Genomic DNA, 22,059 nt, shown 5'->3' with positions numbered 1-22,059 from the left:
GACACAAACCCAAGGCACAACTCAAACCCTGGGGCAGCCACACAGCCCAGCACAATCCCTTGGGTGAGCGGTAAGAGCTGCTGCCTTCGCAGGTGTCGGCAGCGCGCAGACCCTCGTGCTTTCGGCCGAAAGCTGAATTTCCCCCCACTTGCTCATTTGTGCACTGCTGCAAGAGCCATGGGCTGGCCAGGTCTGTGCAAGCACCAGCCAAATGGCTTCTTTGTGATAGCCTGTCTTTTACTCCTCACCTTGAGCTTTTGGCAAGGAGCAGGAGAGAGGGATCGCATGCCAGCAGCAGCGAGTGCCTCGGGTTATCGTCTGCCCACCCTTCCCTCTGCAGAAGTCACAGCCTGGCCATTAACTTACAGGTGCCTCCTGGCTGGGACAACTCTTGCACAGTCACGTCAGAGGCAATTTCATCCCAAACGTCCTGCTCGTGAAGGAGCACTGCGGTAGCAGCACCCTGCGTGGCCACTTCAGTAACGCGCATTGAATTTGTCACTGCTGGCAAATGGGATGACAATAACCATGTCCGGGGCACTCTTAGGGAATGGGGGAGATGGCAACATTGTGCTCTCAGACCAAAACCAAGACTTACTGGAGCAGCAGAAGTCATTACAGAAGGGGTTTCAGACACACACTCTGCCTTCATGCTGCAGTTTAGCTTCAAGCATCCATGGATGAAACCACCTCAATTGCCCGAGAGGTACCAGCCCAGCTGCTAAAGGAAGCTGTGGCTCTGAATGAGGTTCCCTGTCATCCTGCAGGGGACCAGGGCCCTGCCACCAAATGACCACATTTATCCGGCAAAAGCCAGATTTTGCCCAGTAGCTCCTTGCTCTGCACGCTGCAGTCCCTCCTCTCTACGTGCAGCCACAGCATCTCCAGCTGGGATCTTGTTCACAGGGCATCCTGGGGTATCCCACCAGCAGCCCCTTTCAGCACCAACACACCAAGGAACTGGGTTTGCATATAAAGCTTTCTGGTACATTCAGCCTTTTAAGCATCCGCGGGATCCCAGTCGTCAGTCACCTCGACCAGAGTGATATCGGGGTCCCGATTCAGCAAGACCCTCCAGCATGTGCACGGCTCTAACCGTGCTGTCATCTCAGCACAGCCCAAGCTTGGAGTTATTACCCAGATGCTGCATACCAGAGGCTTAGAGACAAAACGTTATTTTCCTAAAGAAAATTAAAAACAAAAGCCTGCCCAACATTTTTATAATACAAGAGAAAATGTAGCTGCAAAACGACTGCAGTAAGACTGCACGCCCTAGAGCGATTCATTCCAGTACCGGTTCCTTAGCCAACAACCTTTTTCATCACCAAATGACTGAATCATGCAATGAGCCTTCCAGGGTATTTAAAGGTGACCTGAACAGAAAAAATAAATTGGGCTTCTGCCCTTTCACTTTTTGGCTTCTTTATGATAGGCTGGAGGATATTTTTCCCCTCGTTTGCATGTCTTAGTTGTTTGGGGGTTTTATATTAAGTATTCAAGTCCTGTCTAGTCTTAAAGAATATTTCCTCCTATTGTGTGCTATATTTATTCATTCTGAAAGTGTCTAATAAAAATAAGTACAAGTTATATGGCAGAGGCAGCTATTTCCATTTCATTCTTACGCACAAGAGACTTGACATCCCAGGACAGGCTGTTTTTATTTTCAGAGTATCACAAAGACCCAGGAACGTAGCATACTAATATATTAAAATGTATTTTAAAGACCAGCACGGAATCCAGTGCCTGTGAAAATTGGGCCCTATGGGACTCCAGGGATTTAGCAGAAACTTTGCAAAAAGAAACATCTCACAAATTCTTCTATTATTTTTCCTTTTTCTCCTTTTTTTTGGTGGAAAACCTAAGACAAATGGAAGATGATCTTACCTAGCAAACCAAACCAACCTGCTCCCACCCTCATTTCCAAAGCAGCTTGTTCACACGTGACTAGGAGGGAGAGGTGCAATGGGACCCAGGTGCCCAAAGCCATGGTTTGATGGGTACACTCCATGGGGCAAAGGGACAAGTCAGGCATGGCGGACAAGGGCCTCAAACAAGGTCCCAGAAAGGGTCTAACAGCAAAACCAGCCTTAACTCTGCCCATAAGCCCATACCCCCATGGCTGAGCACCCTCCCCCCTGCTTTCCCCCCTCTCTGCCCTGGTACCTTTGGCTGCTGGTAGTGCTCCATGGCCATGGTGATCACGTTGAGGCCAATCACTCCGGTGATGAACAAATCCAGGTAGTGGCTGGTGCACATCTGGTGGATCAGGAGGCGGAAACGGGAGTAATCCGAATAGTAGGGCTTACACTGTGCTTCTGCAGCGGGGAGGAGGAGAGCGAAGAGGCACATCAAGTCATTTCTCTGCGTCTTTCTGAAGTCAATGCACCCTCATTTTCCAACTCCAAAGATGAAAAATTCTAGACTGATTACAGCAACATGCTGTCTTTTTTATTTCCTTTTTTCTTGCTGGCATGTCACCATTTTTAATACACAGCAGGGCTCCCCTCATCTTACATCCATTAAACATCTTCAGTGGGACATGCACCATACTCAGCCTTATGGCATCAGGGATGAGGTGAGCTGGGACTATTGTGCTGCTAAAAGAATGTTTTCCCTGTAGGAATATTTGAATTAAATTTAAATTAAATCAACAATTTTTGTTTCTGCTGATCTTATTTAAATTAAATCAACAATTTTTGTTTCTGCTGATCTTAAAAAGTCCCCAAAGTATCTGCAAACCCAATTAACGGTCAGATGTTTGGGACAGATTTTCATAACGATGTCTTAAAAATACAGGCCATTGAGTTAGCGGTGGTCTTTGAAAGAGAATTAATTCAGACGTATTATGTTCTTTGCAATAAACTGTAGAGAGAACAAAATTCAACACTTTGGCTGCCAGAGCCCTGAGAAATGGTCCATAAAAATACCAAGGAAAACTGATCAGTCAGCCTTAGCGATTAGAAAATAATGATCCTCCATTTAGACAAGATTATCAAAGTACAGATTTCACTGTTCAACTCATTCCCGTGTTCAGCCGCCTCAGGGATGACACATGCTCTTTAGACCCCAAATGTTCCTAGAGATAAACTCATTTACTCACCTAATCTCTAATGAGGAAATGCCAAGGCTGAGTATATAATTCAGTACAATTTTCAAGGAGGCATTATAATGCAGATTGAAGTGGAAAGGACTGTCTTGAATATGTCAGAGTATAATATTACTCTCATAATTAGATGATCAACTGGTTATGAAAATTATTGAGCTGTAAGAATTACATGGCTTGATATTTAGTGCTGCTGAGAAAATGTACAGTTTGATGCATTATTCTGAGCAAAAAGTTGGGCAGAACGAAGCCACAAAGCACAGGTTTGGGTTGCCCTCAGGGAAAACTAATTTTAGAAGATCAAATTTTGCCTGGAAATAGAATTCACTTTGTCAATAGCCAATGACATCGCCATCAAACCCAGAGATTCGACGGTTTTATGTGCTCGCCGCTGCATTACAGGATCCTGAAAAAACCAGAGAAGTTTTGTTTTTTCTATAGGGACAGACCTTTCCCTTAGAGCCCAGGGACCAGACAAATCACTCAGCAGTTTTATTCCGTAGGGGTTTGGAATGCCCAAAATTCTGCTTCGGTGTCATCGCATGAAAGGCAGTATTAATATTCACTTTCTGATCTGCAGTGTGCTTTAGGTGCTCTGTACCTGAGTGCTAAAGCACGATATTGATGAAAAGGTCTATAAAATTAATTTTCATGCGAATCTATTGAGTGCTTACAAAAAAGCAGACTGGTAGCTGCTGACTCACTCGTAAGACTTTGTCAGATATCTCAGAATCTGCATAAATCTCCATAAAGTCAAGATATCTCGATCACATTATGCTAAATTATGAGTAGCAAATTAACTAAAATGTTTGAATACAATTAGGTTAGGAATAGGACCTATTTTTATGAACCAACTTATCATCTCCGAAAGAAACACCATCATAATTGGATCACTTCTTCTACATTTATGTATAATTCACATTCAAAAAGAAAAATGTCAATGTTTCTGCCTTTTTTCTTGCGATGGATTTACTTATGAATAATTACACTGGAATTCACATTTTTTCTTAGCTTTGATTGACGGGTAATTCCAAATCCTACAGAATAGCACCGATGCCGTTAGAACAGAAAGGATTTAGAGAGAGGTTGTAAAATGTCTCCTGTGCAGGGCTCCTGCACCTGGATTAGCCTGTGCATGACCTTATAAGCAGGGCTGCTAATTGTTCATATATCTGCAAAGGCTTCTCCCCCTTCGCACCCCACCTTCTCCCCAAACCCCAAAGCTCCTTTGCATCTTTCCCAGCAAACAGCTCCATGCCTCCACGTCTCTGGACGCTGCTCTCGCAGCTGCCCTTGCAGCCGTAGAAAATCGCCATTCATAAACGTTTCATCCTTCCCCATTAACTTTGTTAAGAGGGGATTTGTCAGCCCTGCTTATGACTCATGCCACCGCTCGCTTCACCGGTCTCCGCATGCCGGCCGTGCATATTAGTGCCGTACGGATATTACCGCGAGGTGAACCAGGCACAAGCCAGCATGCTGTCCGAGGACGGCAGATAAATACGTACTGTGCCTAGGTGGGCAGGGAACTCACTGAACAGACAAACCATTTCCTTGCTATCGGATAAATACTATTTCTTTCAGCAGACCTGCGCAGTTCCGCAGCAAATTTGGGGATCGCTCACGCGCCATTATCCAGCTGCAAAGCCCATGCCCCCTATCACACAGTATCATTTCTAATTATTGCAGTAAAGAGCTAAACAATACCAACATCTTGGGAAATACAGACATCTGTTAAACTCCAGGTGGTGAACTTCACAACTAACACAACACCACATTACTGTACTGTTACAATACACTGTGTCAAGAACAACAAGAGCTCTGGGTTAGTCTCGGTTATTACTGGAAAGGTTAACTTGGCTTCCCGGCACACATGGTGTTAAAGAAAAGAGGAGGAGAGCAAACAAAGAAAGAAGAATTGGCAGGATGAGAATGCAAGAAGATGACGAAATACAGCAAAAGCCCCACTACGAGACATATCAGGCTGGTAAACAGGGTGTAAATCGAGCTGCTTCACCATGGCTGGAGGCCAGAAGAGAGGGAGAAAAGGCTCAGATTTAGATATTGTTACACTGGAGACAATCAGCTCGGACAGTGGATCCCCAGCGATCTCCTAACCCTGTTGGGAAGGAGACTGTGCAGCTGGCTGGGAGCTGGCTTGGGAGCATCCCACCTGCCCCTTGGTCCTGGGCAATGGTGCCCACTGGGGGAGTGGGTGCCAGGCAGGGGGACACGTGGCTTTAGCTTATCACCCTGATGGGCTCTGAGCTCACTTGTTTCCCAACCAGACACTGCGTACTCCTCTTGGGACCATAACCAATCCCCTTGACCGGGTGGGAGGCAGAGCACAGCAGCCCCAGCCCATGCCCTGGGGTACCCAAACTCATCGCCGTCCCCTCCTGCCCGTTTGAAAAGGCTGCGGCCACCGCTGTGGCAGGATAATCATCTCCCATTCCTAATCCCGCCCTCAGTTCTCCCAGGCCAGGCACCCTTCGTGCTCAGCGGTCACAGTCTAGGATCGGGGCATTACGCTGCCGTGTGCCCGGCAGCCCTGGGACGTGACCCCCACATGGCACCAGCGACCAGGAGTCAGTGGCGGGGCAGCCCTGTCCCCTGCAGGCAGTGCCACTGCCAGCTCCCCGAGGGTCCCGGTGGGACCTGGGGCCAGGGCCGCTCTCCCCTCTTTAACCACCACATGTCCTCGGGGGGGATGGGGCTGGGAGAGATCCCCGAATAACGGCTGCCTCCGCATATCGCCCTGTCAAGAGAGAAATTGCCACTTTCCCTGAGGCAGCTTTCGAGCTGGAGGCGCGTGGGCACAGGAAATTGGAATTCACGAGAGTGGGACAATTCCATTACTGTCTCCTCTGGCTTCTTCCTTCTCCTATAATAAGGGAATTAACTACTTTGCAGGTCTAAGTATATCTGGAGGACAGCGGCAAACCAGTGAGCAATGAGCCCGTGACGCAGCTGGATTTACAAACTGTATCAAGGATATTATTAGGTTAAAAAGTAGTTTGCACTGAAGGAACATTTTTTTGTTTAAACACAGCATTTTACTTGGCTTTTATTGTACTGAATGGATTTTTTTTAAAAAAAAAAAAGGCAAAATGGAAAATGATAAATTATTTCCACTGAGAAGATTCCAGTTGTGATAGAATGTAGACTCAAAAAAAAAAAAAAAAAGGGGGGAAAAATAAAATTATAATATCTCACCAGGCAGCCATGCACACACACACACACACTCTATTCCATCTTATCTTCACAGAAAGAGAAGCGAAGCCCTCTAAGTGCGGAGATGTGTGGAAGCTTTGGGGTCACAGCTCCAGATTTCTCATTGAACCACAGAAGGTTCATCTGCAGCACCAGGGAGCGATTCCCTAATATCCCCACCAGGCAGGTTCACAAATCAAACCTTTCTATTCCCTCGTGCCGGTGCCTGAAGAGCAGCGTGACACAGTCACTGCCACTGGATCCAAAGAAAAGGCAACAAAAGGAAACACAAAGCACAGACCTGACAATTGCACACGTGTTAAACTCCGAGAGCCCTTCTGAGGCTGCGCAGGGTAACAGAGGGGTTTGGAATGAGTTCAATGCCTTTATAAAATAAAATAAGACGGCCTTGATGTAGCTCTGGAGGACCAGGAGAGGAGTTGCAATCAAATAAAAAGAAGAAAAAGTAAACAGCCCCCCCAAACCCAGTGACAACCCACCCCCCTCCGTGCTGCCCCCATTTCGTAGGAGAAGACAGGAGGCTACCAAGAAGAGCAAGAATGAAGGCAAAGAAGTAAAAATATTGGGATGGCAACGGGAAGGAGATTCAGGGGTTATTAAAGCATGTTGTGATAACTTCCAACAAAGCCTGAGAAATGTAAGGTAGGAACCTCTGTCTCCCTGAGTTATCCTCTGCAGTGAAAGCTGATAGTCCTCACCTTGAAATTTTTATTTAATCAAAACTCCCCACAATACGTGAGAGATGGATGAAGCCCTGCTCCCATCTCAAGCAGTGGGAGCTCGTTCACAGGTGAGAATTTTAATGGCACAATTTTCCTAGCATATTATTTTTGTCGAAAATTACAGCTATATTTGTTTCTATGTTGGCGCTTCTTTAATTATTCAGGCTAATATTCTTAAGTTATGAATTAAACAAAACGCTTGCCAGATCAAAGCTTCTCCTAAAAATAAAAAGAGCAAGGGACAGATCTGCAGCTCTGAGCATCATCCCAGTGAGATGGGGGGGTGCATGAGCAGTCGGGGGGGGGGGGGGGGCGGTGGCCAGGTCAAACCCCCAGCAGCGTTCAGCCCTGCTGGTCCATCCCCACCAGGACCTGCAAAAGCTTAGAGGTGGCATCTTTTTTTCATTTCATTCACAAGATGCAACTCTCAATCAATACGAAGAATTTACAAGCTGGGCAGTACAACAGCCAACCTCCCCGTCCACGCTGGGGGTTGCTGTGGGGCTGGTCTCTCCACTGAAGCTCCGAGGCTCTGCACCACGCTGAATTTTACCCTGCTGAAAAACTACTGTGCCTCCCCAAAGCACAGCTTTTGCAGAGCCATGAGCAAGGGCTGGGGAAATAATGAAATAACTTCCCTAAGCGAAACTGCCTGCCTTCCAGAGACACGCCTGCAAATTATTCAGATACTTCTAAGTTGGTGGTTGGAAAGCTAGAGTAAGCAATAAAGGACCCATTTCACAGTCCAGACATTATTCTCGAATAAAAAAAAACCCAAAAAACAAAAAAAATAAATTTTAAAAAAAGGAGAGGGAAAAAAAAAGCCATGAAAAGTCTGACAGTGTCTTAATGAAAACCAGAAAAAAAATAATACTGAAGAACATAACATGATCAAGGGGTAAATTAAGGGCTTGCAAGTGTCAGTCCTGAGCCAGGTCTGCAGACCTGCAGCTCAGAATGATATGCGTGTGCCATGAAGTAAGCAAACGAGCTTTGCACCACACACACGGTTTAGTGGGATGCCTCACAGCAGCGGTGGCCAGCCGTTAGTGACACAGCACTGCCATTCAAGTGGGACGAGACGTGCCGACTTCCCAGTACCTTGCACTGCACTGGCTGAGCTCTCCATTAATACATCATCCAGCATTAGATCTAAAAGAACGAAACGGCATTAATCACCCGGCAGCACATGCGGCAAGACTTCCCTTCCCCTTCAGAGGTCCCTAAGGCTCTCAGGCTCTCCATTGCCTCTACAAGGAAGGTTTCCTTGTGGGATCCTCTCCTTGTGCCTCAGGGAGGGTGGGCTCAGGTACATGGGCTCATTGTGAAAAAGGAAGGGCTCTTGTGCTTCTCCCACATACACAGGTGGAAGCCCAAGAGATCCCTGAGGACCCCCTTGCTAGATGATGATGATGGAGAAGACACTTCTGAATGACGGACTTTGTACGTACCCTGCTGGGCCAGCGCACCCTACAGTGGCCACTCCTGCACCTGCCTCCATCTCACCGTGCTTTTCTGGGTTTCAGATGCCTGATTAGGTAAATGCATTTGAAGATCAAAAAGGACCGTGCAATCAGCCTACGGCTGCCTGGGTCTGACATCCCTAGGTTGGTGTGGGCACCTGGGGACCCTCCGGAAGGCCAGCTGAAAGGAACCCCCATGCAGTTGCTGGTATAATCAAATCCTTAACTCTTGGTATCATCTGCAAGTTCCCACCATGCAGAATGAAGCTAAGCACTGACATCTGTTGCCTCCGAGGGCAAAGCTGGACATGGTCAATTAAAACCAATGTTTCACTGTACGCGAATGGGGAAACTGTTCTAAAGTGATTTGGAGGGCTTCGTACTTTGCTCTTGAAAGGTTTTTATGGCAATTGAATACTCAGCAATATTTGATCCTCAGTAAAATAGCTGTTTATTGCCTCTTTAATTAGGCATTTCATAGGACCGAATGAATAACTACATCTCCGAGGATGGTTTGTGATTCCTTCCCGCTGGGAAATTGCCCAGACTTATGTCTTTTCTTTATCTAGTTCCTCTAGCATTATAAATACGGTCATTAATAATAACTAAACATCTATTTTTCTTCTACAGGAACGTCTGCTTTCCAAAACTGCAACTTTAAATAGGGATCTTTCTATCCAGCCTTTAAAAGCATTATCTAACTCACCAGCCTGAAACGGTTTGGGAACTTGGTCTGACCGAAAGAGCTTTCTAGGCATTTCCTTCATGTGAAAAACATAAACAAATTCTTTCCATCTGTATCCCACTTAACTGAGAACAGTCTAACGTGTCCTCCACCGCTCTTGAGGGCAGCCTCCATCTTTCCACTGACCATCGAGGAAGCCAGGCTCTCGGCATAAACCAAAGTTTGATGTCCAGAGGCTGGTGTGATACAACCTATTGGTTACAAAACCTGTGAAGCTCATGGGACTTAAAGATGTGACCAAAGGAAAGCGCTGGGTAAGTGCTAAACTGAGAGAGGCTGAGACACCATTGTGGTACGTGGTTGCATGATTAAGCCTGTCACAGCTATTAAACACCTCTTAGACTATTAAAAAAAAATAAAACGGACTTAATATTACCAGCTTTCGAAACAAGCGCCTGATCAGACAGCCTCTTAAACAGTACTGAAGTCTGTCAAAGATAGAGAAGAGACGTGAAAGGGGACACGGAGAGAGCAGCAGGCAGACTGAGACCAGGGAGGGAAAGCGTGAGGCCATGGACACAAAGGGCAATGGAGAAAGTTCAGTCAGAAGAGAGAGCATGCAAGAAGAAGAGCACCTCTGACCTGTGGCCTCTGGCTGACGTGTCTTACTCAACCAAATCAAAAGAAAAAAAGACTAAGAGACAGGACGGGAGACTTTGGGCAGAGCTGAGGTCCAGCCTCCCTTCACTCGTCAAGGCTTCTCTAGGCAGGGCTGCAAGCTTGCACATCCAGTTTGGAGCTTGGTTCGATTTCTATCAGCGCTATTTTGTCTAGTTAGTTACTCCCCTCAACTGCTTTTTTTTTTTTTTTTTCCTCTAATCTGTATTTCTCAAGCAAATGCATTGATATGTTTCTCTAAGGAGTTTTTAAGCATTACTAGAATGAGATGGCTCCATTATTTTATTACACTCTTGAATAGCAGTGGTGCTACTGTGCCAATAAATAAACCCGCTTGATAAATGGGACAGGTAACATCACTGTGGCATTACAAGGCTGTAATAAACCAAATAGTGAATCCAGTTATCAGTAACAGTGCTCATGACTCAGAATATTTATGGTGCCATCCGGCACTGATGATCTTTGTAGTTGTCACTATTTGTGTAACACTGAGCTCTGCTATCCAAGAAGCTCCAGGTCTGACTATTATTATATTTTACTTTAAATAACCTCCAATGGAAAGGTCATTGCAAATCATGCAGCCATTAAAAAGGCTTCCATGGCTCCTTGCTCAGCCTAAAATGACACTACTTCCTTCATGCAAATTTTATAGCTGGACATGCTTTTGGGAGAAGAATGATCACCAGACAAGAGGCAGGGAGGGGAGGGAGGAGGGGGATTGTGTGGAAGGTCAAGCAGGACTCAGAAAGATGTGGAAAGACTACCGACCAGCCATCTGTTTCTCCTTACTCCTTCTCTTTTTCTCCAGCCGGCGAAGCCTCTTCTCCTCCCGCCTCTTGGCTTCTTCCTCCTCCTGGTGCTGTCGACATTTGTGGAAATTCTCCACCACCACCCCCACGAACATGTTGAGGACAAAGAAGGCCACGATCAGAAGGAAGGAGATGAAGTAGAGGAGCATCCATGGGTTGTAATTCATGACTGGCTGCAAAGTGGAGGAAGGCAAATATCAACTGAGCCTCAAAAAAAAAAAAAAAAAAAAAAAAAAAAGCCCGGGGGGAGCAAATTGATATGGCTGCCCCATACACAAAACCCATGGGTGCCCCTTTCAGGCAGCTCAGCATGCTCTGCTCTTCCTGAAAATCGGGGCCCTCTGAAACACCTTACCTGAATGCTCCCCAAACACAAAATACGTTGAGGACAGAACAACCACCTCTGTTCTGCCAACGGCAGGGTAGCAGAATCCTCTGCAGCTCTTGCAAGTCCCTCACAGAAAACCTGTACCTACACAAAGCACTTCTTTCCTCCTGAAATGTCTAAATTGCTTAAAAAGTCAAACCATTCTTCAATAGTTGCAGTTCTCCCTAGTGGTAGTTAGACCAGTCGTGTTGCCAGATCTGTAGGGAAAAGGCTAGGTCCAAATCCAGACTTTTCACTGGACTCCTTGTCACACCCCAGGACTTGGGTTACACGCCTCCCTTGACCCTCCCCAGAACCCCACTTGGCTGTGGAAGCCAACAGTACTTTGGAAAATGTGCAAATGTGCTCTGACAACTCATTTCTTACAGCTCCGCTGGAGCACGTACCTGCTGGTCAACTCCCACAGCATCTAAGCCATCATACATGATATCCACCCACCCGTCCTTGGAGGCCAGGACAAAGAGAGACATCAGGGCCTAGAAATACATGGAATAAAAGTTAGATGTGGTTGCACTAAAGCTCTTTTGCTTGTAACATCTCACTCCTCTCTGCCCTTTCCTGGCTGAGGATTATCATTACCTGTCTGCTAATGGGACACTGATGCCCAAAGTTTCTCCGGGCAGAAAAAAACTATCAATGCCAGTGCCTGGTCTTGCAATGAGCACTAATTCGAAATCCACAAAGCTGAAGACAAAAGCAACTTCATTTCCACCCTCCAGGTCTCTACTGCTCCCAACTAATTAGTCCTTACCATGCAGCTAAAATAAGATTGTGTTGCAGAGACGGTTGAAAGTGTCCGGCTCTATTAGACAAGCCCTTCTGCAAGATATATTTGGTTTGTTATGTAGCAGTGAAGCAATTAAGTACTCCACGAAGCCACATGTGCTTGTTCTGTTCCAAAAAGAAGTGTATGCCTGCTTGGAAACACTACCTTTGGGATTTACAGAGACAGAATGCTGTGTATGTGAACTGAATATTTACTGCGATTGGTAGTGCCCTGTAAGAAAATCCCACGGGATAATAATGCACAGGTTTTAAGTCAAGGAGGTAAAGGAGCAAAGAAGCAGATTACCATTCTAGTAATACCTGGCCGAGATTATCAAAATTATACTTGTGCCGGACCCATTTGTAGCTTGCTTCGGTACAATCCGATTTATTTGTGATGTTTCTGGTGTCCTCTCCCTGGCAGACAAAAAACTTGCCTTTGAAAAGCTGCAAAACACGCAAAGAAGAGAGGAACTGTGAGGGTTCAGCCTGCAGGATATCTCTGCAGACAATGGGCATTCCTCCTGGGGCACTCTGCCCACACCGACCACAGAAGGGAAGGGAAATGGCCTCATTTGTGCAGGTTATTAAGTGCGAGCAGCCGGTATAATATGCACCTAATGAGAAAACGCATGATTTCCCATCATTTAGGACACCCACCTCATGCATTAAGTTGTCTGGTTCAGTGAGCTGAGACTGGCCAAAAGGCCTTTGCTTCTGGGTCGCCGGCTCAAGCGTAGCCCCAGCTAATAGCCCAGACGAGCTAATGGCTTCTTACCACCCGTGGAATGACTCCGGCGACGCTCAGCCCCGTTAACGATGCTGCTTTCAAGAGTCGCTGACAAATTAAGTGTAACCGGGCCCCTCTGCCAGCCGAGGAAAGGTGGCACTGAAGAGGACTAAGCTCTGCTCTTACGGGTCGCAAGGGGACATGTCAGAGAGGAGCCGAGCTGCTGCGTTGGGCTCTTGGTGAACCAAGCCTCCTGCCCGTTCTGCTCGCGTCTCTGAGCCTGAGTGCTCTCCGGCCACCGCTAGGCTCTGCGGTCCGGGCGGGGGGGTCTGAAAATGTTCCTTGTGCTTAAGGAGCCAAGCCCAGCTGGTGATGGGTACCTGATCTCCAGCTTATTTTCTCCGTAAGCCAGGAGAGGCGCAGCTCCTGGTTTCTGCCCACACGAGGAACACGAGCCTCCGCACCTTTAGCTCTGGACCTGATGCTTCCCACGCACAGAACAGAGAAGGGCAGGGGATAATTACTGCTTCAGACAGGGTGAGGGATGCTAGCAGGATGGATGGTATCAAAGCCCAGGAGACAGCCAACAAATCAGGTTTTATTTGCTGATAGAAGCTATTGACATTACCGTTTTGGGGGGGAAATGGCAGCCTGCTCTCCAGGCTCCTTAAAACACCACCTGGGTATAAAGAAAAGATGCTGAAGGGTTTTGATCTGTTGTTCTAGACAAGTATCAGTAGAAATTACAGCGAACAAGATAAACCCACGCATTACTCCATGGGTTTCCTTCGGAAATCAACAGCAGAAGGATGTTCTCTAGGCGTGCAAAATTAACCACCACTCAACGCAGTCATAATACTTCTGGATACAAGAAGAGAAGCATTCCCTGATCTTTCCATGGAGAAACACTATCCGTGGGTAAGGCAGACTGGGGAGATATAGCCTTCTCAGAGAAAAGTTTTAATTAAGCAGGAAGGTAAACAACTGGTTTTAATATATAGTCTATAAATATAACTTCTCCAGGAGCTGGACTGTAATGCCACTCAGATGGGAGCAGTAACACAGCTACTAACGGGGCTTGGAAACACAAAGTCCAATTTGCAAAATTGCTGATCCCTCTCAGCGCTTCAGATTTTAGCATTTCTGAAAATGAAAGGCCCAGTGGTTCCTACTGTATTTGTTTTATCCAGCTATTTCTTGTGTCTTATTAATGGCTATTCACATGTGGGTGAGCTTTACAACAAAACCGGTCTGGCAAAGAGGAGGCACGCTTAGAAACATTGACATCTAGAATTTAATAGCATTAAAAACCTCTAGTTTGAACCCCAGTTTATATTTACATGGGAAAGCAAACTGTAACTTTGAGAGATCATCTTTTTATAGAAAATAGCTATGGCCCTCATCTTACACCTAATTAGACATAAATATTAACTGACAATTTTGCATCCTGAATACAGGATCAGTCTTGCTTGTATCTACCACTTAAGCATCTCAATAGTCATTGACAATTTAACGTAAGACTGCAAGTTGCTAGGGAAAGCCATCACAATTAGAAGCGGGGAAATTTAAAGAGCATACTGCAAGTTTTGTTGTTTGGCATAAATTTTCCTGTGTCTAAGTTTTATATTGTTTTACGGGACATGCTTAGTTTTATGAATCTGTTAAGGATAATGGATGGATGTTGTACTGTAATGCTAAGCCAATCTAGCTGCCAAGGTGGTTATGGAAGGGATGATTTTCTTCTCCGTTTATTTTCAATGCTGTATTTATTACTCACAGAGTACATTACTATAAAATATTATATAAGACACCTTTTCAAAACAAAGCCAAACAGAGCTACTTTCCAAAGCAGGCTGTGACAGATCAGATAAACTTCAGAAGTAAAGAAATGTTATGTCAAAATATTTACATGAAACAATCTCTTCCTTCCCAGGTAATAAGAATCCAATTGCATTGAAAATTCTGCCACTTTTCCCGCAGGTTCCTGAACTCCTGGGACTGAAGATATTGCCAGCAGAGCTGGCAGGGAGCAGATGCAAAAATCTCTATTTCTGCAAGCTTTCAGTTACATAAACTGTCAGAATCAGAATGAATCTCCAGGTCAAGGTCTCTCTGGAGTTTACAAACCAACAATTTCAGCTTTGAGAGTTTCTATCTCCCTGCTGGTTCATACCTAGAGGAAAGGTGGAGGAGACATGTCCCCATGTTATCTCCCAGAGAGAACAGGAATGGGATTTAACAGCTTCCCTGAGCAGTTTTTCTGGTGGCACATGTCATGCCTCAGGCCTGACCCTTCTGTGGTGTGGCCAGGCGAAGAAAGCGCAGAAATATTATGATTCATGTCCTGCCGCAGGCAGAGCAGAAGTCCTCGTGGTGGGGAAAGGATGAAGAAAGCCCACTCTGTGTCTTTGAGGGGATCATCATGTTGGCTCTTGTATCACTGTATGCAACAGGGGAGCTTCAAGAAAGTTCAACACATCAAGTGACAGAGCCAAGACTTGGAAATCAGGAAAAAACATGTCTTGAGAGGGCTAGAAAGGCCACGCTGTGCTTCTGGGGTGGGGACCAAGAACCATGTAAGCTCTTGGGTCTGAGGCATTCCAGGCTGTTAACTATGGCAAAGTTACGGATTCAAAACCAACACACGTTTCTAGAGCTGGGCAGAGGACCTTCAAGGAACCAGAGGGAAGCAGAACCAGCCCCATTAACTGGTTTTAACCATTGCTTATTTGGCTACAGCTAGGGATGCGTGTTGCTGGGCCACTGTTGTTAGACTGTAATGATTAATGAGGCTTTAATGGCTGACCAATAATGGGAAATGTGATTCCTCCTCCCTAGAAGCAAGGCGCATTCCCCAAAAAGGCCAAACAGTCCATTAATTCAGTTTCAGAAAGACTTACAGTATGCCCACGGGTACAGGTACCCAGATGTGAGGCCATCTGGGGCTCGTGACGGTTTTGCGTGAGGTGCTGAGGCTTACAGGGGACTCACCTGAACTCCCAGGATCCCAAAGATTATGAAAAAGGCACAGCAGATGACCACGATGTTCCCAATGGGCTTCAGAGATGACATGAGAGTCTCCACCACCAGCTTCAGCCCCTGGGCTCGACTAATGACTCTGTGGGGGCAAGTAAGCACAAAAGCTACGTTAGTCCTGTTCTTGCCCAGTTCCGCCTCCTATTAAGATAGAAGTAGAGAACACAATATTAGGGAATTTTTTAGAATGGCAAATAACTCAAAAATCATGATGGAAGAAGTAGTTCTAGAAGATTGACCTGTGAGATTATAGAGGTGTTTGAGGGAAAAGGGTCTTTCCCTCAAAGTAGAGGAGAAGGAGACCACATATGAGGAGCCAGGCCAGAAGTCACTGGAGAAGGACCTAGAAGAATATACAGGCTAGCCCCAATGACTTCAAATTTGGAACGATGGTTTTAATCTAACCCACTGCCTAGGCTTGATCTGTTTGCTGATCAGCATCTTCTAGTTACCGTTCATTATAATATATTCAAACCTCTGTGTTTCCCTTTTCCTTTTCCTATCATTTGGTCCAAAGAGCTGTCTAATTTCCCAGCCTTGATCACACCTTCCCTGGGATCCAGTCTTTTAGTATGGGCCATCCACAAACACACACCTTTATGCCTGCAGCCTGTCCAGGGCTGCAAAAAGAGGGTTTCCCTGTGTCCATTCCTGTGCAGATTCTGGCAAAGTTCTTGACTCCCCTGTCTCAGTCTGTGAAATGGAGCAGGTGCTCTTACACAGCTGCCTGCACATCTGCAGCGATTACAGTGTCATAGAATGGTTTGGGTTGGAAGGGACCTTTACAGGCCATCTAGTCCAACCCCCCTGCAATGAGCAAGGACATCTCCAACTAGATCAGGTTTCTCAGAGCCCTGTCCAGCCTTACCTTGAATATTTCCAGAGATGATGCATCTACCACGTCTTTGGGCAGCCTGCTCCAGTGTTTCACCACCCTCATTGTAAAAAAATATCTCTACGTGTCCTTACAGTGCTGCCGTGTACAGAGACCTGAGCTACCCCTCAGTACCATCACAGCCTCTGCTTTACACCCACTGTACAACCTCAGCTCCTGAGCCAGTGGCATCCTCCAGGTGAAACTTCACCAGCAGGACCACGGGCATCTAAACTTGCTTCTGTAGTTCCTCTCTGTCTGGTACTGCACAGAATTTCATAATAGATGATAAGATCATATGGGCAGGTTGAGGAAGAATAATGTGGACATCACGAGTGAAGCAGGTTAAAAAAAAAAAAAAAAAGGAGAAGCTGTACTATACTCTCAAGGACAACACTACAACGGGAGGATAAGGCTTGTGTGATTTAGAGAAGCATCTCACCATGCTGGGCGAGATGAACGAGGCATTCAGGCTCAGAGACCTGAAGGTGGAGAGCTGAGGGACCAAAAAAGGCACCTGAAGAGGTTGCATGCCTCCCTCCTCTCGATGCCAAACGGCATTAAGCATTTCACTGGCGCTGTAAATCATTTTGTACTGATGCCATAGAAACTGTGCTTTCCCAAGGCAGAAATAGCTGCCTGCCGTGCAAGTCAGAGGGAGGGAAGTGCCTGTGTGCTTCTGGGTACTGGCTGGTGAGTCCTTTGAACACTTGGCACTCAAAAGCACCACAAACTTCCCCACCTCCTTGTTTCTGCCTGGTTCTCTCCTCTGCTATGGGAGTCTTCTCCCTGCCTCTCCTGTTTCGCCTCAAGTCTGGGCACACCACCTGGAGCACAGTTGGAGTTTCGCTGCCTGGAGAGGATCCAAGCTCTCCTCCTCTCTCCCCTCCCAGCGTGGTGCTCCCAGAAGAGGTCCCCATGGACACATCCACATGCCTGACAGGCATGGCCTTAGCTGGGACCACAGCCAAGCCTGTGCCAACCCTCTCCTGCCCCAGAGCCGGCGGGTTTAACCAACTGCAGTGCTCAGCGCACAGGCACCAGGTGTTACAAAACCTGTTGGCTTTAAACAGTACCCTGAAAAGCTAGAAATTATTTCCCTTTTTTCTGGTTAAATATTTACTCAAAGTGTCAAGGGTAACTCATCAATTATCATTTTTAAAAAGAAACAGATGGTGGTATTTTTATCCACTCCTTTACAGTGAAACACAAAAGGCAGATGCTGCTACTCCTCGTGCTGGGTGTCTCTTCCCGGTAGCTGCTGTGGCTCCCTATTTTGGACACCTCGGCTTTCCTGATGCTCAAATCGGGGCTACTTTAGAGAACGAGCTGGGGGGTGGGATGTCAGGGAGCAGAAGGCTGCGATGCCCAGGGGACGGCATGGTCCCCGTGCAGCCTCGGCATCGCGGAGCCTGGTCAGTGTGAGCCAGCCCAGGCTGTGGTCCTCGCTGGGGCAGTTCCGCTCCTGCTGCCACATTGTACCTGCACAGAGGCCGAGAGCCGAGCCGAGGGCAGCTAGCAGAGGAGGCTGGGCAGCAGGTTAGCATGCCCGACTCAATAAACCCGTTAATCCAGCCTAACGGGCAGTGTCCGTAGAGCAAGGGCTCTTCCCACTCCAACTGAGCGCACAAAGCAGCGTTGGGCTGGACAACCTGAGGCTGAATCTCTCTTATGGATCCTTGGATAGTCTAAAGACCTCACCATCCCTCACACAGCCCTGGGTGAAACACTACAGCTGCCAAAATACAGATGGGAAACTGAGGCAAGGGAGGACCGCAAGCCTTGTCCTCAGGGGTATGCAGGCAACTCATTTCCAATGATTTCAATGGAAATCAGGTACTTTGGTGCCTTTATGTGTCCTGAGTTAGGTATTCTGTCCACTGTCATACAGGATGGAACCAAAGTCAGGTCTCCTCAATTGAAGGCCTGTGGTCTAAACTACTGGAGCATCCTTAAATTTTGGGGAACAAGGAAGAAATTTAGCCCCCAGAGTCTAAAGCTGATAATTTTCTCTAACACTTATTAAGAAAGCCTCTTCTAGAAATAATAAAGTGATTTCCCTTGTGAGATACTATTTGGTATCCAGCGGAGAGAGAAAATAGGAGGTTACTCGACTGACTTTGCAAAGTCATGTGCGTGGAGAAAAAAAGGGCTGAGAAACTGCAGCATTTGGCTGCTTTCTGTGTTTTGATCAACGAGGGAATTCCTCAAATGAGAATGCATGAGGGTAAAAGCTGCCACCAGTTTAGCTCCACGCCAGTGCTGTTTCCAGCTCTACAGGGAGAGACGACTTTGAAAAGATTTTGAAAAATAATAGTTCTGACTAATGAAAACCTGCAGACCTTGGAGCTGCCTCAGACTAAGGGCCTGATCCAATGTCGAGGCAAGTCTGTGCAGACTCCTGCTGCTCTCCTGAGAGTCTGAGACCTCTCTAAGAAGTGCCAATGAAATCCTCAGCATTTCCAGATTATTAGTACCACCTCCAATATGCCATCCATGTCCAATACATCCCTGCACCTCATCACTATTGTCCAGGGTCCTGCTGATATCAGGCTTGTAAACTCCTATTATCCAACCCACCACTCCTGCAATTTATCACTGAAGGATGCAGCTGATTTGCAGCCTACCAGGCACGCCAGAGCCATAGACCTGCCGAGGTTGCATTCAGGACAATTCCAGTTTGTATTAGGCATGGGACAAATGGGGCAATAGAAATGAGACCATTTGGCTTTTTTTTTTTTTTTTTCTTAGTGGGGAGAAATGTTAATCCCTCAAGTTCCTCCTGGTTCTGCTGGTCTCAGCATTCCCAATGCTGTTAAACCCCTGGTGTGAGACACTCCAAACCCACGGCCAGCCTCAATCCAGCTGGATCACATTTACCAACATTAAGCCTGCTAGCCTGATCAGAGCTCTCAGAAGAAGTAGCACTTAGATGAAGTAGCAGATCAACGTTAATAAAGACCTTTCTCCACAGATTAAAAAAAAAATAGCAAAGGTGATAACATGATAGATAGAAAAGAGTCTATCAAATTACTTTTTTATACTGCAATGGTATGAAAAGTGAATAATTTATCCATCTGCTTTGGAAGTCAAAGCCCAGGCTCTGCAGAGAGTAAAACAGCACTGAAGTCCATCCACATTAAATCTGAATACATTTTCAATTTTGATTTCTCTTGTATCTTAAGCTACAACACTTGATCCCAACAACAGCAGGTTGAACGCATTAGGAAGGAATGTTATTGTATAAACAATCCCTCTACTGGCTGAAACATCAGAGGGTCATGGAAACATCTTTAAATGTCGCTCCTTTGTGAATATATTTTTGGAATTCGGGTCATAAAGCTGGGCTCATATCCTCATGGATTCAATTTGGAGGCTGATAATCAATCATGCAATCAAACCCCCATGACTGGTACACAGATCAGTTTTTTTTTTAACGCCTGGGCAAAAGGCACAAGCATGTGTGGCTTTGTGTGCTGTGTAAAGCAACGGGGTTGTTTTCACAGGAGAAAATGAAAGACAGAACGAGGGAGGTCTTTTGCAAGAAGAACCCCTTCAGACAATCTACCAGGAACACCAATGCAGAGGCGACAAGGGCTGTCCCTGCTTTCGAGCTGAGTGTGACGTGCACAGCCGTGGCTTGGCTTCTCACTGAGGGCATCCTCCCTACATCCCTGTCCCCGAGTGCCCATGGAAAGGGAGGACAGGAGCCAGGTTAGCTCCTTTTTTTGGGGGATGGAGATTTTCCTTTGGTCTCTGCCCTACACCTCCCTGAAAAGGAAGGACTTTGACTCGGTCTCCACAGGGAACGTCACCGAGACAAGGGGACTGGAGCCACGGTGTGCGGAGACCTCAGGTCACCTGTCCCAGCTGTCATCCCATGTTGATCCAGCTGAACATCCCAGGCAGTGACGCTGTGATCCCCGAGCCAGGTGGTGCAGCCCACGGCAAAGGCAGCGCGGGCAGCTGCGGGCAGAGGCGTGCTCAGGGCAGCCCAGATGTGCATCGCGGAGGCAGATGGGTTTCCACATGCGGAGATTTATGACTTACTGAAAAGCCCCCAGTTTGATGGCTGCTTTTTCATTTCCTACAAATCTAATTACAGGGGAATAGAACTGATTGTGAACATATTTAGGGAATGGGCTTGTTGCTGCCTTTTTACATTTCCTTTGTAGTAGAAAGCAGCATGTTGGCTGAAAACATTCACACACTCTCCTGAGAAAACATCAAATGCCAACAGGAACGGAATAGCAATGGAAAAGCCTAATCCTGCACATGCTCCAGATTGCAGGTCTTCCTCCAGCCAGTAGTTACTCAGTGGATTATTCCCCATAACTGCAGACAATTCACGCACATAGGTGACTACAGAGAAAGTCTCTAGTAAAAAAAGACTCAGGTCCTAGCCAGGAAGACCTATAGCTCTACAAAGAAGCACACGTGGCTTTTACTAGGTCAGACAGGTGACTAGCAGGGCTCAGCACAACCCAAGCCTCTTCCTCTAGGTCCAATTTAACCACACGATGTCAAAGAAGAAACTTGCATTCCACAGTTTAGAGATGAGAAATCGATCCTTCTTTTACTCAGAGCTATCCAGATTATTTTGTAGGTTTTCTTAACATGAGTCAAAAATTAGCTAAAACAGAAGAGCAGAGCAGATCTACCAAACCAGCAGTTTTGCAGAAACTACCCCCAGAAACTACAGCTGACATGGAGATGCCAGGGGACACATGAAGAAAGTCTGAATTGGAGTCACACAGGAAGGCAGTCTAGTCACATGGCCAGCGAGCTGAACCACACCAATGGCACTATCTATCCAGATAAAAATTATTAAAATCAGCTTACACCCTAAAACTCACCAGGTATCACATACACATCCCCCAACGTAACAGAATGTCTTTCATAGCTGTTGAGAATATTTGAAAGATAGATTTATAGGCACAGCCATTGTTATTTAGACTTATTATTCACACAGGGGTAGTAAAACAACATTTTCTGTCAGAGGCAGGGTCCTATTTTTCTGTCCTGAAAGAGAAAATCCTGACTCAAAGCAAACCTTTCATGAAGGAAGCAGCAGTAAGATATGACAGGCACACAAAGATGCTTTGAGCAGGAAGGTTTATTAGCTGCCGCATAACAAGAGCGGCAACAATAGTATTAAAGAGGGACTGCATTTAGCATGGAGAGAAACCTTCATGCCTTGGGGTACAGGACAAAACAGATGCCTGTTTGGAAAAGGCTGATGCTTGGGCAGGTTCTTGTCAGAGGGGTGCCTGCCCCTGGAGCATGGGATACTGCCTGCTGTCAGACATGGGGGACTGAGTTAGCAGGACAATGGCTTTCATCTTGTCTGGGCAATTTTCAAAATAAACGTATCTGTAAAATTAACGGGTAACTGAGGGATAAAAAGCTTCTTTGCATTTTAGGTTAAGCAACAGTTGAGCCTCTGCTTCCTTAAAAATGATCTGCCACCTGCTACTAATTTCCTTCTTTGTTACGAAAGCCATTGACTGCCTGAAGGAAAGGGGGAGAAGAAGCTGTTAAGCTGCACTTTACACAGAGCAAATGAGAACAC

General features: G+C 46.3%; 1 protein-coding gene across 17 annotated transcripts in view; it reads right to left on the bottom strand.

Moving 5' to 3' along the window:
• CACNA1G (calcium voltage-gated channel subunit alpha1 G) overlaps positions 1-22,059 on the bottom strand; it is a 153,582-nt gene that overhangs the window by 26,767 nt on the left and 104,756 nt on the right. For 14 of the 17 annotated variants that reach the window (XR_005826025.1, XR_005826024.1, XM_040581817.1 and 11 more), the window contains 6 exons: positions 15,569-15,695; positions 12,169-12,294; positions 11,469-11,558; positions 10,654-10,867; positions 8,161-8,211; positions 2,164-2,315 (listed from right to left, as the gene is read on the bottom strand). Coding sequence is in view for 15 of the 17 variants with exons in the window: in XM_040581817.1 (XP_040437751.1) it covers positions 2,164-2,315; positions 8,161-8,211; positions 10,654-10,867; positions 11,469-11,558; positions 12,169-12,294; positions 15,569-15,695 (760 nt within the window). In the remaining 2 variants the exon portion in view is untranslated. The remainder of the gene's footprint in view (positions 1-2,163; positions 2,316-8,160; positions 8,212-10,653; positions 10,868-11,468; positions 11,559-12,168; positions 12,295-15,568; positions 15,696-22,059) is intronic. The other 3 variants (XM_040581801.1, XM_040581805.1, XM_040581806.1) reach the window with 3 other exon arrangements.

Source organism: Falco naumanni, chromosome 1 (assembly GCF_017639655.2).
Source record: "Falco naumanni isolate bFalNau1 chromosome 1, bFalNau1.pat, whole genome shotgun sequence".
NCBI classification, from domain to species: Eukaryota; Metazoa; Chordata; class Aves; order Falconiformes; family Falconidae; genus Falco; species Falco naumanni.
The sequence above is the reverse complement of the archived record's forward strand: the minus strand, read 5'-3'. Positions and strand labels throughout refer to the sequence as shown.